The following is a 16,485-nucleotide window of genomic DNA, read 5'->3' on the forward strand; positions in this document are numbered from 1 at the left end:
TCTTGAGGAAGACCTGGGGTAAAGCCTACCAGCATTGCTAGGAGGGAGGCTAGAGCTGGGCCATGAGACCCGAGCTTCTTTCTAAGGGTGAGGCAGAATTATCGAGGGATGCCATTTTTATTAAAAAGAAAAAAATATTCTTTGCTTTGATGCCAAAAAGTTATATAAAAATAATTCATGGCCAGATTAATGTGAGAGAGAAAGTCATTAGAAATCAAAAATGAGATAATTCTGCTGTAGACATGAGTGATGGTGAGAAATAAATTATATTTGGCTGACATTACTTAATTAGTTGGAAACACAGCGCTTTCTTAAATTTTCTTTGGTGAAGCTTTTAAGCTTTGGAAACATAAATTCCCAGCTAAATAACCTCGATGTCAGGTCTCTGCCAAGCCATTTTTTGAGCATATCATTTTAAAACTGAATTCCTTTGCTTGGGATTTTGTTGCTACCAGGGCACAGCATGTAATTCACAGAATCATCATAGAATGGTTACCATTGGAAGGGACCTCAAAGCCTAGCCAGTTCCGATCTCCTGCCACAGGCAGGGACACCTCCCACTGGATCACGTTGTTCCAAGCCACATCCAGCCTGGCCTTGAACCCCTCCAATGACGGGGCAGACACGACTTCTCTGGGCAACCTGGGCCAGGGCCTCCCCACCCTCACAGCAAAACATTTCTTCCTAAGATCTCATCTCTAGATCCCCTCTTTCAGCTGAAAATCCTTCCCCCTCGTCCTATCCCAGCACTCCCTGATCAAGAGCCCCTCCCCAGCTTTCCTGGAGCCCCTTTCAGTACTGGAAGCTGCTCTAAGGTCTTCACAGACCTTTCTCTTCTCCGGGTTGACCAATCCCAACTCTCTCGGGCAGTCCTTGTACAGAAGGTGCTCCAGCCCTCAGATCATCTCCATGGCCTCCTTTGGACTCACTCCAACAGCTCCATGTCCTTCCCATGATGAGGAATCCAGAACTGAACACAGGGCTCCAGGTGAGGCCCCACCAGAGCAGAGTAGAGGGATAGAATCCCCTCTCTTTCCTTGCTGGTCCCACCGCTTTGGATGCAACCCAGGACAAGGTTGGTTTTCTGGGCCACCAGCGCATGTTGCCAGCTTATGTGGAGCTTCTCACACACCAGCACTCCTAGTTCCCTCAGTTCCTGGTAAGAGCCCAATATCCAGAACAGACTTTGTTCCCGAGGCCACTGATACAAGTGTCCTCCCTACCTGCTCCTGGTGGGACTGGGAAAAGATCAAGCCAGGTGGTGACGCTTTCACTGCTGTAAGCAGCTTGAATAGCCAGTAATAATTTGCACTGCTGCAGTGGGTCCCATCAAGCACCTCAGAGGGCTTAATGAGCGTGAATTAAATAACACTATTATAGCTGACTGTATAAATAGTTGCAAATAGTATTCCTGGAGGATGTTCTTCAGTTTTTAACTTTAGTGTTACAGTGGCAGATCCTTTCAATCCTGTTTGCGAGCCCCCAGAGGGAGTGGGAAACGGTGAAGGTAGAAGTTAAGGTTTAAAATCCTGTTGACTCTCAATTAATGAGCTATAGGATGAGAGGAAATGACCTCAAGTTGCACCAGGGGAGGTTTAGATCGGATGGCAGGAAAAATGTCTCTACCGAAAGATTGGTTAAGCCCTGGAAGAGGCTGCCCAGGGCAGTGCTCAAAGAGCACATGGATGTGTCACCTGGGGACATGGTTTAGCAGCACGGTGGGGTTGGGCTGATGGTTGGACTGGATGAGCTGAGAGGGCTTTTCCAACCTTACTGATTCTGTGATTCTATGACTGAATATGGTCTACTTGAAAATAAGGGAAAGCAGCAGCAAAATAGAGAAAACTGCTCAGTGAGAAGAGTTTAGAAATGGTGAGATCAACCAGCTTGCTGTGTCTCTGGTACCAGTTTCTCCCTCCCAGATAGGATGTAGGGCCCCACAATGATCGTGAAGAGGCATTTCCATGGAAGTCATTACCGTCTGCAGTGGGGGAGATCCCGATCTGGGAACTCACAATGGCCAGCGGTTTCTAGCACAGCTGAAGGCACCTATGTTAGCATTTGACGTAGGAATTCCTCTCTCTCATAAAGAAGCCATTCAACAAGGTGCTGAACACTTACCCTGCATAGAAACTTTTGAATGATTTATAACTAATTAGTCAGTATTATTACCATTTTAAATATATGCATTAGGAAAAGAGTTAACACCATGGTTCTTAAGCACAGAGAGAAATTGGAGGATACTGAAGTTTAGCTTTAAATAGAGCTATTTAACAGACAGACCTAGTGGCTAAGTAAGTTTTTTGAAGGTGAGAGAGAAATAAAACCTCAGAAGCGAAGCAATTCCTATAGGAGCATATTGGTTGTTGGGAATGGGCTCTGCAGCACTACAAGCTCCCAGCCATTTGTAAACCAGACCCAAGGGAAAACCCACTCATATAATAAAGACTTTGTCCTGACCCCAGGCCTCAGCAAAAACTTTCTTCAAGGTTCTTTTTAATGCACCGTTTGGTCCAAAGCCCAAAAAACATGGAGCTACCTACAAAACCCATCAACTTTTTCAGTGGCTGCGTCAGCACAGCCTCAACTTTCCTCAATTTGAATCTTTCCCTCACGCTCCAGATGCTGCTCCCAGAGGCAGCCCTTTCCCATTCAGATGGATTCCTCCCTGCTCTGTGCTTTCTCATCTTTGCAAGGTGACACCCTTCAGGGATGTTTTCAAGTTTTTTCTGTTCCTAGAAATGCCACACTGGGTTGCACAGCCTGGAGACCTCGTTGATTTTCAGATGAAAGCAATAGCTCATCACCTTTCTTCCACCAACCTAGAGAAGCAAATCCATCTTAGTTACCACCATCATTAGCACCTTTCAAAGCCTGCCTCTGCCTCACCTCCCTCTTCATCAAACCATTCTCCTTCTTCAAAAGCTTCCTCCTTTGGCTGTGGTCCCCAGAGCCACTAGAAGACCCTTCAGGCCATTTAAGACAGAGCTTCTCCATACTCACGGTATGATCCCAATAAACCACACAGCCACCTTTATTCTTATTTTCTGGATATTCTTTCCAAAACAGCATCTGAGAAGAAGCACAGCCCAAACTGAGCAGGGAAACTCCCCGCAAGCCCAGCTGCAACGGGAATCTCCTGCAGGGAGATGAAGAGGACAGTGCAGGTACTGAACCCCATCACAGAGACTTACCTTCTCTTTTCTCTGCAGCACCAGTCCCTCTGTGAAGAAAAAGCACCCACGCTCTGCCTGCCCCAGAAGAGAGCAGTTCTTATAAAAGTTCAAGCATGAGGGCCAGCGCTCCGAGCTGCTGCAGAGCCTGGTGGGGCTCAGACGTAGGGTGATCCTGCAGGACTGGCATCTGCTGGGGCCTCACAAAGGAGCACCTGGGTGTGAATGAAGCCAAAGCGAGGTGAGAATGAGATAACAAGCTGCTCAACTCCATCAAGCTGAGGGCAGCGCTCAGCACTTCCAGCTATGCCACTCAAAAGGTACGTTAGAATTTCGAAGTAAATTCTAAATCTATGTATTTTTAAAAAATGAGACATCTGTACAGTTTAAGCATTGCCACAGTCTGGGAGCAGCTCATTACAATCCTGACAAGCTGGAGTTTTCCAGGCTGAACTCTTCTTAAGTCGCTATACTAAATCTTGTGCTTCATTTGGACCCCTTTTCTAGAAGGTCTCTGAAAAATTGGCAAACCATTTTAGCCTGGAGAAAAGCAGGCTCGGGGCAGATCTTATCACTGTCTACAAGTCACTGAAAGGAGGTTGTAGTGAGGTGGGTGTTGGTTTCTTCTCCAAGAGGTAAGAGAAGAGGAAATGGCCTCAAGTTGCACCAGTGGAGGTTTAAACTGAATATCGGGAAGACTTTCTTCACCAAAAGGGTTCTCAGGCACTGGCAGAGGCTGTCCAGGGAGGTGGTGGAGTTCCCATGCCTCAAGGAGTTTTAAAAGGGGTAGAAGAGGTGCTCAGGGATCTGGTTCAGTAGTGGACAAGTACGGTTGGACTCGATGATCTCAAAGGTCTTTTCCAACCAAAGGATTCTATGATTAACCTGGAAGGCTCCCATCAACTCCTCTGCACTGGATGCAAGACTTGCTAAGAAACTAACTCAGGTTAGTTAAGTGGCAATTGCTACGTCACAGAAATCTGTAATGCTCTTCAGAGTCTGCTTTGCACAAGCGCTGGCCTGGAACTGCTCTGAATCTCAAAATAATTAATTCTTATGTCTTTAAGTTCTGAGTGTGTAGGGAGCAATAGCAACCGCTGGCCCCGTATCGCTGGGCCAGCATCACTGCTGAAAGTGTGATGCTCTTGACAAGACACTTGGCTCTGGAAAGGCTCCCACCACCATCTATGAATTTGTTCTCCAGCGTTCCTGATGCAGGAGGATGCTTTCTCCAACCACTGAGACCACCCAGTTCTCAGAGCAGGGCTGACAGCAGCCCTCAGGTCTCCTTCCCCAAACCCCTGTTTGATGAAGGTGCGTTGACGGAACCCTTACACAACCCAACCGGGCAAACCACGCACACATTCCCCACCCAGCGAAGCCTCTGGCTCCGGGTGCTGAGCTCACAGCTGTGAGCCCTGCCGGCTTCAGCACACGCCTCGGGGCTTTGCCGTGGGGCCGGCACAGTTGCACGGACATTAATGGAGTGGGCAAGGCAGCGCCAAGGGCAGCACTGCCAAACTCACGCTGGGGGGAACACCACCACCTCATTGAATGAATACAACTGTGCCCATCACTTGGTAAAATATAGTTTTTATTTGTTCATACAAATAGTATGAATTATCAGAATTCCATTTTCCTAGAAACATCTTTGTCTGTGTAAAATTAATTTGTGTTGCATATACCACAAAATACTCCATTTACATTTTTTGTCAGATTTTCTTTGTTGCAGGTTTTTTTGTTTTTCTTTCCATTTTGTTCTTTTTTTTTTTAACAAACTGTCTCCCCTACTGTTCCGTGTTGCAGCCAACACATCCCTAGCGCTTGTACTGCGCTGTTGCACACAGGACTGAATGAAACTCAGCCATAAATTAATATCACAAGGTGGAAAAAAACACAACTTCTAATCACACTTCCAAGCTTAACTTAAAAAGAAGTATTTTTTAAAACAATACTGACAACAGCACTGATTCCAGTATTGGCAAACAGCTGTTCACCCCCAGGGAATTCACCTTCATCGTCTTATTTGTTAGGTCAGACCTTTATATTAAAAGTCTAGTGCAGACTTCTTCACGAAGGATATTGAGCCAGGGCTAACAATTTGCTGAAGTTAGAGGAGTTTTCATTCACCCACAATATTTCTACTCTCTGAGATTTCTTCATTAGAGCATTTTGCAGCAGAGCTGGGTTATACGACTGAAGCCCCCACTCTGCTGCGTGGCTGAGGAAAGCATGGGGATAGGAAAAAGTTGTTTCCAAGAAAATCTAGAAGGAAGACACAAGGGATGCAAACTCTTCCAGCACTCACAAGCAGGCAAGCACACGTGCTCTGGAGGGAATGACATGGAAAGGACTCCATGCCAAGAAGGGATATCCCAGAGGCTCTCGCCACGCAGCAGAACCACTCAGCCAGTGAAACCGCGTGGGGAAGTGGCATGGTTGCAGCTGGGATCTTGCCCAAAGGCCAAGTGGAGAGGACGAGCTTCTGCCCACACATTTCATAACCCAGCTAGTAGGAAGACAGAAGTATTGAGAACAAAAAATCACTCTTTCTCCACCAAGAAGTATTTTCTTCTCCTCTCTCCCCCCTCACCATCTGCAGCCCTTCCCCTCTGTCACCCGAGCAGCAAGGTTTGGGATAAAGCAGACACACTTGATCATTCATCACCCACCCTGGCAGCAGGGAACAGAGCCAGGGACCTGGCTGGAGCTAAAACCGAAGACCTCAGAGGAGTAGATCCAACCACCACTCAAGGTTTGCAGGACAAGGGTTGTGTGTGTGGTCTGTCACGGTGTGCAGCCCAGCAGGTCCCACACTCACGCCTGTGGCCTCTGGAAGTGGGACTGCATCGAATCAAAGCATTGCATCATTGCTAGAAATGGCTCAGGGCATTTTGGAGGGCAGATGTGCTTGGAGGCAAACCCCAAGGAGGGATTTGCTCCCGCTTGCAACAGGTCTGCTCGGCAGCTCTGGCTTGATGAGCAACATAACACTTAGCATTTCTCATTCCTTTAGGACTCCCCAGCCCATTGCATCCCAGGTGGATGCCTCACTGGCACTGACAGGAGAGTGAGTCCATAAATCCCTTTGGAGATGTGACACTGCTGAGCCAAGCCAAGAGCCCTTCAGTTCAAACCAAGCACTGAGGGGCAGTGCTTTACATGCAGGCCCCTCCACTGGACCCAGAGGTGGGTCTGCTCTTTGTGTATCCACCTGAGGAGGACCAGATCAAGAGCCAGGATGAGCAGCCGAGGATCCAGAGAGCTTTTCATCACCAAACAGCCTCAGCAGAGAACTGTGAGGGCAGGCAAGAGCAAGAAGGCTGTGAAAGAAAAGCAAACATCTGAGAAATGCCACTGAACGCACCTTGCCAGGACTGGGCATGGCTCCAAGGTGCTTTGCTATGGGAAGAGGTGAAGGTCACGCATCTGTATCAGCAACGCATATGGAATAGGAGCTTTAACTCAACTCACACAAGCTCTGCCCAATGGTGCATTTGCATTTCAAGTTTTATTTATGCTGCCTGCATCATGCAAGGCTCACACCACAACGTCTGGAGCTGTCTCCAGCCAGCTCCATGCTTGGTGCGGTGCCTTGCTTCAGTGCTTACATGTGAGGTGCAGGGCTTTTTGCTGCCCAAAACCAACGTGGTCCTGCTTCTGCTAAAAATTCAAGAAGCAAATCACTTCTGCTGTCACCTTGCTCCAAAAACATTCCAGCTGAGCTAGCAGAATCTCCAACAGTAAAGATAAGGCATCTGACACACATGGTGCTTATCCAAACCTACAGAGCTCACCAGACATGGCCAGAGTTCTCAGGAGAGCCCCAACAACCTGTCCTAATGCCCCAATGTATTTGGTTCTACCAGAGGTGAAGGATCTCCAGACTGAAAGTGAATACCCAGGTTCATGGATAAGAGCTCAGAGCCTCCTGTCCTGCCTGGCTGCCACCTCTGCGCTCACCCAGGGCATCAGGAGGCACCTGGCTGCACCTGGGCTGCCAGCAATGCCCCAGCCCCGTTTCCTACAGATTCATCCTCACTGGCAAAACAGAGCTTCTTCCAGGCTCTAAGCTGCTCCTTGGAAGAGACCATGGATAAGGTGTTTGACCAAAAGGTACTGGGAATCAAGAGGGCCAAGGCTGATGTTCCCCAGTCTTCCACACCAGGGGCTGCTCTGGCAGCTGCAGGAGTAGTGACCTGGGACCCCCTCCATGCTGGGAATGGCTCCGAGTAGAGCCCCAGGGGTTTCACGTGGCTCTGCTGGTGTCTTTGGTGGTTGGATGGTGCTCCCCACCCTGCCACTGCAGCCATCTCCCAGCTGTGCCCTGTGTGCACGGACAATCCTGGAGCGACGCTTCTTGCAAAGCGTTCACCCCAGCACCAAGCGTGTCCCACACAGATCCATCTATTTTAACATTTGTCCTGCAATAATGGTTTAAAATGCATAGAGGGCTCCTGGGAAAGAGCCTCCTTGACCAAAGGCAAGAAGGAACAGTGCACTGAGGAGACAGCTCTGCCCATGCAGCAGGCTCTGCGGTTTCTCCGCTGGAAAAAGAGCGCGTTCCCCTCCCAGCAGAGTCCTGGGCTACCGAGCTGGAGCTGTATGGCTTTGGGTTCCCTGCTAGGAAGACGTGCTGGTGCTCAGCAGAGATATGGGCTGGGGCTGAGCTGCCCAGCCTCCCCATCCGCCCCAGAGAAACCCCCCGGGGCCACAGGTCCAACATGGGACAAGGGAGCACAACACCGGAGCAGAGACCGGGACACCGGAATAGGGAAAGCAAGTGTTTATAAAGGCCAGATACCCGTAACAAAAATAAATGTGTGCTTTCCCTCCCCGCCCCACCCCTGCCACCCTTGCTTTGTTTGATTTGTTTTTAAATACAAATTTTGTTTGGGAAAAAAATGGAAGCACTGTCTGTTACAAACCAAACCAAAGAGAGGAGAAAACAGAAGGAGAAAAAGGAGAGACATATTAGAATTAAATGCCGTGGAATGTTAAACAGGTTACGGGCTACTGTTCTAGCCAGTGCGGTTAGGCAGCTTAGTGAATTAATTGCTTAGGAATTAAAAATAAATTATTATAAAATAGATTTCTGTACATTTTACATACATATATATCTCTTTATATACGCAAACTGTGCTGGGCAAGTAATTACAGGGGATTTTTCCCACGCCAGCCTCAGTCCCAGCCGAAGTCCTGCCCCGTCATCTGGTAGAACTTCATGTTGAAGGGCCGGTAGAAGTCCCGCAGTCTCTGTACCACCTCCTGGTCTATGTCAGGGTGGGTCCTGCCCTTCGTTTTCCCCAGGCAGTGTGGTTTGCTGCTGCCCTCCGCCTTCTTCAGGCATGGGAACCCCTTGGTTTTGTTGAAGTAGAAGTGTTTGTCGGTAATGATCCTCTTGAGGCCCAGAAAGTCCTGGACCCTGCCTAGCTCCCCCGCGGGGTCGCTGATCAGCCTCTCCCCGCTGACAAAGAGGATCTGCCCAATGGGGAAGTAAAGGAGCCAGTTCTCCAGGTGCTTGGCGTAGATGCCAATCTGGATGGCGCTCCACGAGGTGTCAATGAGGCCCGTAGTCCTGTTTTTGAAGGTCAAGCTCTCGAAGGTGGGGATATCTGGCTTCTTGGAGAGAGTTTGAGTGTAGTCCGAGATGGCTCTGGTCACGGGGTCCCGCACCACCACGATGAGCTTGGTGCCCTTGGACATGGAGGAGATGCGAGCTGGGGCTTCCTTGGTGACAAAGTAACTGGGAGTCTTCTCCATGGTGATCTGCCCCTCCAGGGTCCTGGGCATGAGGTCCCTGCAGCAAAGCACACAGAGGTCGGATCAGAAGGTAGAAGGAATAAAATTATGTACACAGAATCATTTAGGTTGGAAAAGACCTGTAAGATCATCAAGCCCTGCCATAAACCCAACACTGCCAAGTCCTCCAATACACACACATCTATGCATACACACACACACATATACACAAGAATCCTCCCTAAGATGCCTGCACAGGTCATCTGGCTCATACAGATAAATCCATCTGCCATCGATTTAGGGATTAAGAGGCGATTATTATTAAAGGCTGCTGTATTAGAAATCCAGCTGAGTAATCTCCCAGTTATCCATGAGTGGATTATCTGGGCTCCACTCTACACCTGGAGTGTGGCTACATGTACCACACTGGGTCCTGACCAGTCAGGATCAGTCCCGAGCTGCACCAGGTGGCTTTCCTGGCTCAGGTCAACACCAGAGAACCCTCAGCTCCAGCCCATTTTCCTGAGCCCACAGCTTATTTTCCCCAGGTGAATGAGAGGAACAGTGTAACAGAAAAGCAGAAGCTCACCGGAGCATATCCACCTTGTTTTCCCTTGGCATGCCAAGCACAACCCTTCTCCCAGTTCAAGTGAGAAGGTACAATTTGTCCCCTGCATGTGCCTGGCTTGGGGCATCCTCTTGCATCCACTGCTTTACTGTTCCCTATCGCTGCACAGACTCATTTCCTAAATGTGCTAGAAGGAACATAAAGAGATGCTGGTGGCATCTTCAGCACATCTCAGCCCAGCATCAATGAGGGCACTGCCACACAGGCAAGGATATGACAACAGAGAACACAACCTCAGCTCATGGGTAGGACGCACCCTCACAAAACATCCATGGAACCTAAATCCCTCAATAATTCTACCCTGGCTATTTCTAATTAACCATGTGGGTAAAACCTAGAGAGCTTTCAGAAATGATGGAAGCAGCACAAAGCAGTGATTCTTTCCCATCACTCTCTCGGCAAGGCTTAATATTACAGACCACTTGCCAATCCTTTCCCTTTTATAACCCAATGGGACTCATTTGCTCTGGGTTGCAACACAGTTGGAAAAAATAAAAGTAAAAGGAGAGTCTGCCACAAAATTAAAGCTATAAAACTTCATCAAATTTTAAAAACATCCACACGCAGGCAAATAACCAGCCAGCGTGTGACCTGCAGGCCTCAAACAGGGCATCCCTTCAACACACGACTGCACGCAGAGACTGTTTGCTCACCAACAGCCATGTCCTCCCTTTCTGCTTCTCTGCTTCTACATAAAGGTCACAGAATCAGAGAATCATTAAGGTTGGAAAAGTCCACTCAGCTCATCCAGTCCAACCATCAGCCCAACCCCACCATGTCTCCTAAACCATGTCCTCAAGTACCACATCCACAAGCTTTTTGAACCCCTCTGGGTCTGGAGATTCCCTCACTGCCCTAGGCAGCCTCTGACAGGGCTTCACCACTCTTTTGGTAAAGAAATTCTTCCTAATATCCAATCTCATCCTCTCCTGGCACAGCCTGAAGCCATTTCCTCTCATCCTATCCCTTGTTACTTGGGAGAAGAGACCAGCACTCACCTCATCACAACCTCCTTTCAGGGAGCTGCAAGGAGCAATGGGGTCTCCCCTCAGCATCCTCTCCTCCAGACTAAAGTGCCCATCACCATGGGTTCTTACAGTTAAAAAAGCCACTGACAACGTGTGCAGAAGCCAATGGCTGCTCCACTTCAGAGGCCAAGGGAAAACACCCGACCCATCTGTTCTGAGGCTAAGTAACATCACCTGCCTATGAAAGTTGGTCAGTAGCTGTTTATGCAACTACTATTTAGCTCACGCTGTACCTGGTAGTTTACTTCATCAGCTCCTGGCATGAACTTTATGCAATGTGTTTACTGGCAAGGGGCACACAGTGACTACAGCGCAGGTGAGGGGTGCTCAGGAGCTGCCCATAAAGCCCCATCACCATCGTGAGAGACCATGGTGAGAGATGGTCCCCATACCACATGTACAAGGGTCACTGGGAGAAGTGGTGACAGACAAGCTGGACTCTGGAGGAAGGGGGCATCAGCTTGTGGAAACCTCCAGTCACGCCCAAGGGTGGTGGCACCAACCCCAGGGCTACGATTTCAAGGCTGTGCAAGCGGAGTGTCACATGCAGATAAAAATCCCGCTGGTCTACCAGACACGTGGGACACAACAGTTTCTGGAAGTCAGGAGCCAACGTGTGCCAAAAAAACAGTAAGCAAAATAATAATAATAATCTCTTGCCTTTCTGGCCAACTTTGCAAACCTGTAACGCTGTCACAGAACAGCCAGTCAATAATGCTCAGACAGAAAAACTCTTAAATCTATCATTGGCTGATGTGGATTTCAACAGTCTCTTCATTAAGTGATGTCTATTTTTATGGCCACATAAAATCCAAGTTGTACAACCTACGCCGGCCACCGACCACTTTCCAGCTTGATTTAAGAGGCTGGTTTCAACCCATGAAGTCCACAGTGGTCTGGGACGTGCCTAGACAGAAGACTGCTTCCCAAGATGTGTTCAGGATGGCCGTGCTGCACTGGAGTCCATCAGATTGCTTGGCACCTTGACTTCTCCTCAAGGAGTACCTACAGGCAGTATTTATCAGTGTCCTGGGAAGGGCGCAAGGATTCTCTCCTTGCATAAGAGGAGCATTGGGCAGGGCTGGGCCGTGGAACAGGAGGAAATTGCTGGAGGTGGAGGTGGTGAGTCAGTTGATTTGGTTGGGAAACAGAGGCTCCTAATTAGTGTTTCAACAAACACAGACGAGTGCACTGCAGAAGTGGAAGACAGCAATGAGCAATTCTTTATCTAAGAGGCATCCACCAGCACAGCGTCAGTCCCTTTGCAGACCAGAGCACCTGAACTCACTCTCTTGAGTTCTGGACATCCAACATGCCTTGATTCTGATCAAGCTGAGAGGACTCTAGACCCCCAAAGCTGGTACTTGTGGAGAGGACCTGAACCACTGGCATTTGCAGAACATCTTGTTAGTGACCTGTGACAGTAAGAGAAGCAAGACAAGGCATACTGACACTGCTGCTTCCTGCTGGTTGGTCAGCACAGGCTAAAGTGAACAGACATAGACATGGAGCCTTCAATCCGAGAACAAGAACTCAGTCTACCAAAACCAGCCTTTAGCCCAAGCTACAGCAGTCCTCTTGTTGTACCCAGACAGGTACCGGGCATGGACATGGTCTGAATCTCTGACAGCATCACATCCAGGAAAGCAAAGTTTTATTGCATGAGCCTGTCCATTGTGATGAGTTTTCCCACAGTTTCCATAATTTCCCAGAGAGGCATCAATCATCATGCTGGCAGCCAGGGACAATAGAGCCTCAGGGACAGGAGGAACTGGTAGTCTGGCTGGTCTCAACTCGTGCAGGTAGAAAAGTCACCAAGAAGCATTTATCCTCTTTCAAACCACAACTGGAGAAGGGCAAGTTGGCCCATGGACAGCACTGCAGCTCCAACAAAACATGCTGGATGTATGTGGTGGTGGAAGTAGGACCAGACTCCAGCTCTGAACGCATCTGCTCCTGGGGTTCCAAGACGGTAAGGGCTGCACTAAACAATGGCCATTGCAGAGGCAGGAGAAAGAGGAGTCTTAATGGTCAGAAGAGCCATAGCCACTGCGCCTTGGCAGGATGCAACCCCTTTGGGCAAAAGAAAGAGCACACACCCACATTCAGCTCGATGAAATGAGCGTGCAGCTCAGCCCTGGCACAGCTCGTGACAGCTGTGGAGCCTTCTGTTTCCACAGAAGCTTCACAGACACCGGGGTAGACACCTGGGAAGCTTTACCAGCACTGTTTTGTGTAAGGCAAGAAGGGCAGAGGTGCAGCTACCACCACTGTCCAAAAGGGAGATGATAAATTGAGTCAGGCTGTAAGAAATAAGGAGCTCAGCTGAGCCCTTGGACAAAAGCTGCTGCACCAGCCAGGACAGGACTGCATGGAGGCATCATGGAGGGATGCAGCGGATACTGGAAAAATAAATACATAGTGGAAAATACAGTATGAAAAGCTTGGCAAGCAGTTCCTCCTGCCTTATTATCCTCCTGCCTTCTGGCAGCCTGGAGTTCAGACCTCTGGAGCCAGCATCTGCATCCAAATCATCCCATTTCATAGCGTCTATGAACTCTCTAATCCTTTCAAACCCAGGAACACTTTTGGCCTTGAGAACAACCCACAGCAGAGAGTCACAGCACTGAAGCACTGCCTCCACCCGTCATTTGAACCCTCTCCCTGTATCCGTGCTTGGGAAAGGACCAGGTACCTTATTTGTCACATCAGAGGACTGGCACAGCTCCTGTACAAGGACAGGCTGGGAGAGTTGGCATTCTTCAGCCTGGAGCAGAGAAGGCTCTAGGGAAACCTTAGAGCAGCTTCCAGTGCTGAAAGGGGCACCAGGAAAGCTGGGAAGGGGCTCTTGTTCATGGAGCGCAAGGATATGATGAGGGGGAATGGTTTGAAGATGCAAGAGGGGAGACGGAGATCTCAGGGAGAAATGTTTTGCTGTGAGGGTGGGGAGGCTCTGGCCCAGGTTGCCCAGAGCAGTGGTGGCTGCCCCATCCCTGGAGGGGTTCCAGGCCAGGTTGGATGGGGCTTGGAGCAACCTGATGCAGAGGGAGGTGTCCCTGCCCACAGCAGTGGGTGGAACTGGATGGGCTTTGAGGTCTTTTTCAACCCAAAACATTCTGTGATTCCAAGCATGGAATAGGAAACCAAGGATGAAGAGCACCAGCAGAATCCCACCGTCCCTCATTCCCCGCTGCACCTGTCCGGCAAAGTAGGGGCAGGGGGGCTCAGTGCTGCTCTGCTGACTTCGGCAGAGCTGCGGCAGTGCCAGGGGTCCCAGCGAGAGGAGGGAGCTGCTGTGCGAGCACAGCTATGAATTTTCCACAGGCAGAGAGCAGAGCCCCTAACCCTGAGCTATTAACATGTCAAGAGGGACAGGACAAAAGCTTTTTCTTTAATGAATATTTCCTCAGCGAAGCCTGCACTCTTCGTAGGCGAAGTGATAGGCTTAGTCTAAAGATGGATTGGCCTACTTTACCTATTAACCACTTAGACTAATGCAATAAAGGCTCCCTTTATTCAAACAGCCCTAATCTCCAGCCCACACGGCTCTGAAGTCTGGAATAAGAAGAGATGCTAAAACGAACTCTGCCAGGCTGCTGCTTGGACAGGCACCGGGGGCAGGCAGTAGATATCGGGTTTTTTCAGTGTGAACTTCCCCAAGTGTGAAAACCGGACCTGGAGCAAGATAATTTTACAGAGTGAGGATAACAGGTGGCCACATGGTAATCCAGTCCTGAAGCCTAATGTCCTTTGTGGCAGCTTTTGTCTGCGCAAAGGGGCTCTGGGCCAATCTGCTGCCACTTCTCAAGGAGGAACGGTGAGGGGAGTTCTGCAACCTGTTACTGCATTGTTCACCACAGGTAGGACAGACCGGCATCCAGGGGCAGAGCACAACAGCCCTGAAGGGTTTTATCCCCAGGACATCTGTTGGTCCCCCACGCACCTCCTGCTATTCCCAAACACCTGGTGGGATAAAGCCCTCTGGGGTCTGGTGGAGCCTGAAGCCCCATGTCGGAGCTGCAGAGATGACCGCCCCAGCTGTCTGCCCACACAGAGGTCACCGTCAGGCTGCCCAGATGAGACTCAGCACATTCAGACGCTCCTGCTGCTGAACAGGAGTCCTGGAGCCCAGCGGATGATGAGTTTTCCTTCCTGGAGAGGGTTTCATGCCAGCTATATTCCTACCCAGCACCTGAAGCCACCTAGCAGAACTTTTGGAGATGCTCCCCTCACTCCAGCATGCTTGAGAGCTGAGGTCCCACTGGTAAGTATTAAAATCAGATGCCCCACGCTGCAGCGACAGCACCTTTCAGCCTCAAAGCTCTCTGCTCCAGATCAGTTCTCTGGGCTGCCTCAGTTTCCCTCTGCAAGGATGACAGCGCTCTGCTAGAGGAGATGGATGGCTGCGTACAAGGTACTGGAAAAGCAAGAGCAGTGTTGTTACAGTAAGGACAAAATGCAGCTAGGAGGGACAGACTGGGGAGCGCTCACAGCAGTCCCTGTGGCAGCTCTGCCAGCAGATACAGTGAGAATCACCTTTGAGGCAGAATTTCTAGGCTTCCCCCCGCAGCTGCTCCCTAGAAGCAAGGAAAATAGTGAAAAGGGGAGAAAAAGCAAGTCAAACGGCTTTGAACATCATTCACACCAAGTTCAGGCCCATTAGGCAGAACCTTTTGCCATGCTGCTTTGCAGCAGACATGCAGAGCATCCGATCCATTTCTGGCCAGTTTCCACCCAAATTCCTGACTGGCGTTTCAAGAAGTCAAGATGTGATTTCTTCCCAGAAACCCCAAATTTGGCAAACTGCTTCTGGAGAAAGGACCCCAGGTCCTCCCAAAAGACTGTGTAAGAAACCACATAGATTAGATTGAAAGCTTATAAATCATGGAATATTTTGGGTTAGAAGGGACCTCAAAGCCCATCCAGTTCCACGCCCCTGGCATGGGCAGGGACACCTCCCACTGGATCAGAGTGCTTAAAACCCCACTCAACCTGGCCTTGAGCACTTCATGGCAAGGAGGTGAATAGAAGTGGAAAAAGTAGACAAAAATCTCTTCTCCCATCCTGGGAGGAGACAGATTTTCAGGCTCCGGTGTTGTGACAGGGGGGGTTTAAAGCCTGAGGTGACAACAAGCCCTGGCAGAACGACCCAGAACACGGTAGAGTTTGGTGCAGGTGATGAATTTGTTATGACTTTTGCTGCTTTTGTCCTTTGCAGGTTGGAAAGCAAACGAGCCTGCTGGTGCCAGCTCAGGAAAGCTTTAAAGGAAACACACATAGAAGATGAGGCAGGTTGAAACCTCATCCTCTCCCATGTGGATGCTCTCCAGCCTGCTGCACCCTTCTCCTGTCCTGTCCCCTGTTCCTATCCCAGCATAGTCCCACTCTGGTCAGGATCCCACCAAAGCCTAAGGACTTGTTTCAAACCACAGTCTTCATTATAAATCCTATTCTTATTGTAAATACTGCTGCTTCTCTGTCTCTTCTGTCTCCACCCCCACCTCAACATATAAATTTAGGCCAAGTGAGCTAAATCCAGCATCTTGGAAGAGAGCTGTAGACACCCAGGAAAGGATGGGGGTGGCATCTCCATTGCTGGCAGCTTTACCTTCCAGCCTCCCCGCTCTGCCAAGGCAATTCCCAGTTGTTCCCAGTCTCTGAGGCAGCACATTGCGGTCGGAAAGCAGGAAAAACATACGGTGGTGATCAGAGCAGCCAAGGGATTGGTTAAAACCACTTATGTAGCCCTGCACCAGCATGTGACAGTGAGCAAGAGCTCTACAATGCTCTGGAAGCAAAAACCCATCTCATCCCCAGCACCACCAGTACAGTTTCCAATGCCACACACTGGATCCATCCTGACCCCTCCATCCGCAGCACCACCAGTTCATTTTTCCAAGGCCAAACACATAGG

The 16,485-nt window shown here is 49.5% G+C and overlaps 1 protein-coding gene across 1 annotated transcript in view; it reads right to left on the bottom strand.

Annotated features, from left to right (window-relative positions):
• Nucleotides 1-4,759: 4,759 nt before the first annotated feature.
• The window catches only part of LOC104054809 (heparan sulfate glucosamine 3-O-sulfotransferase 3B1), a 32,570-nt gene continuing 20,844 nt past the window's right edge, over nt 4,760-16,485 (bottom strand). The window contains exon 2 of the mRNA XM_054083481.1: nt 4,760-8,973. Within this exon, the coding sequence (XP_053939456.1) occupies nt 8,355-8,973 (619 nt within the window). The 3' untranslated portion in view covers nt 4,760-8,354. The remainder of the gene's footprint in view (nt 8,974-16,485) is intronic.

Source organism: Cuculus canorus, chromosome 18 (genome assembly GCF_017976375.1).
Source record: "Cuculus canorus isolate bCucCan1 chromosome 18, bCucCan1.pri, whole genome shotgun sequence".
NCBI classification, from domain to species: Eukaryota; Metazoa; Chordata; class Aves; order Cuculiformes; family Cuculidae; genus Cuculus; species Cuculus canorus.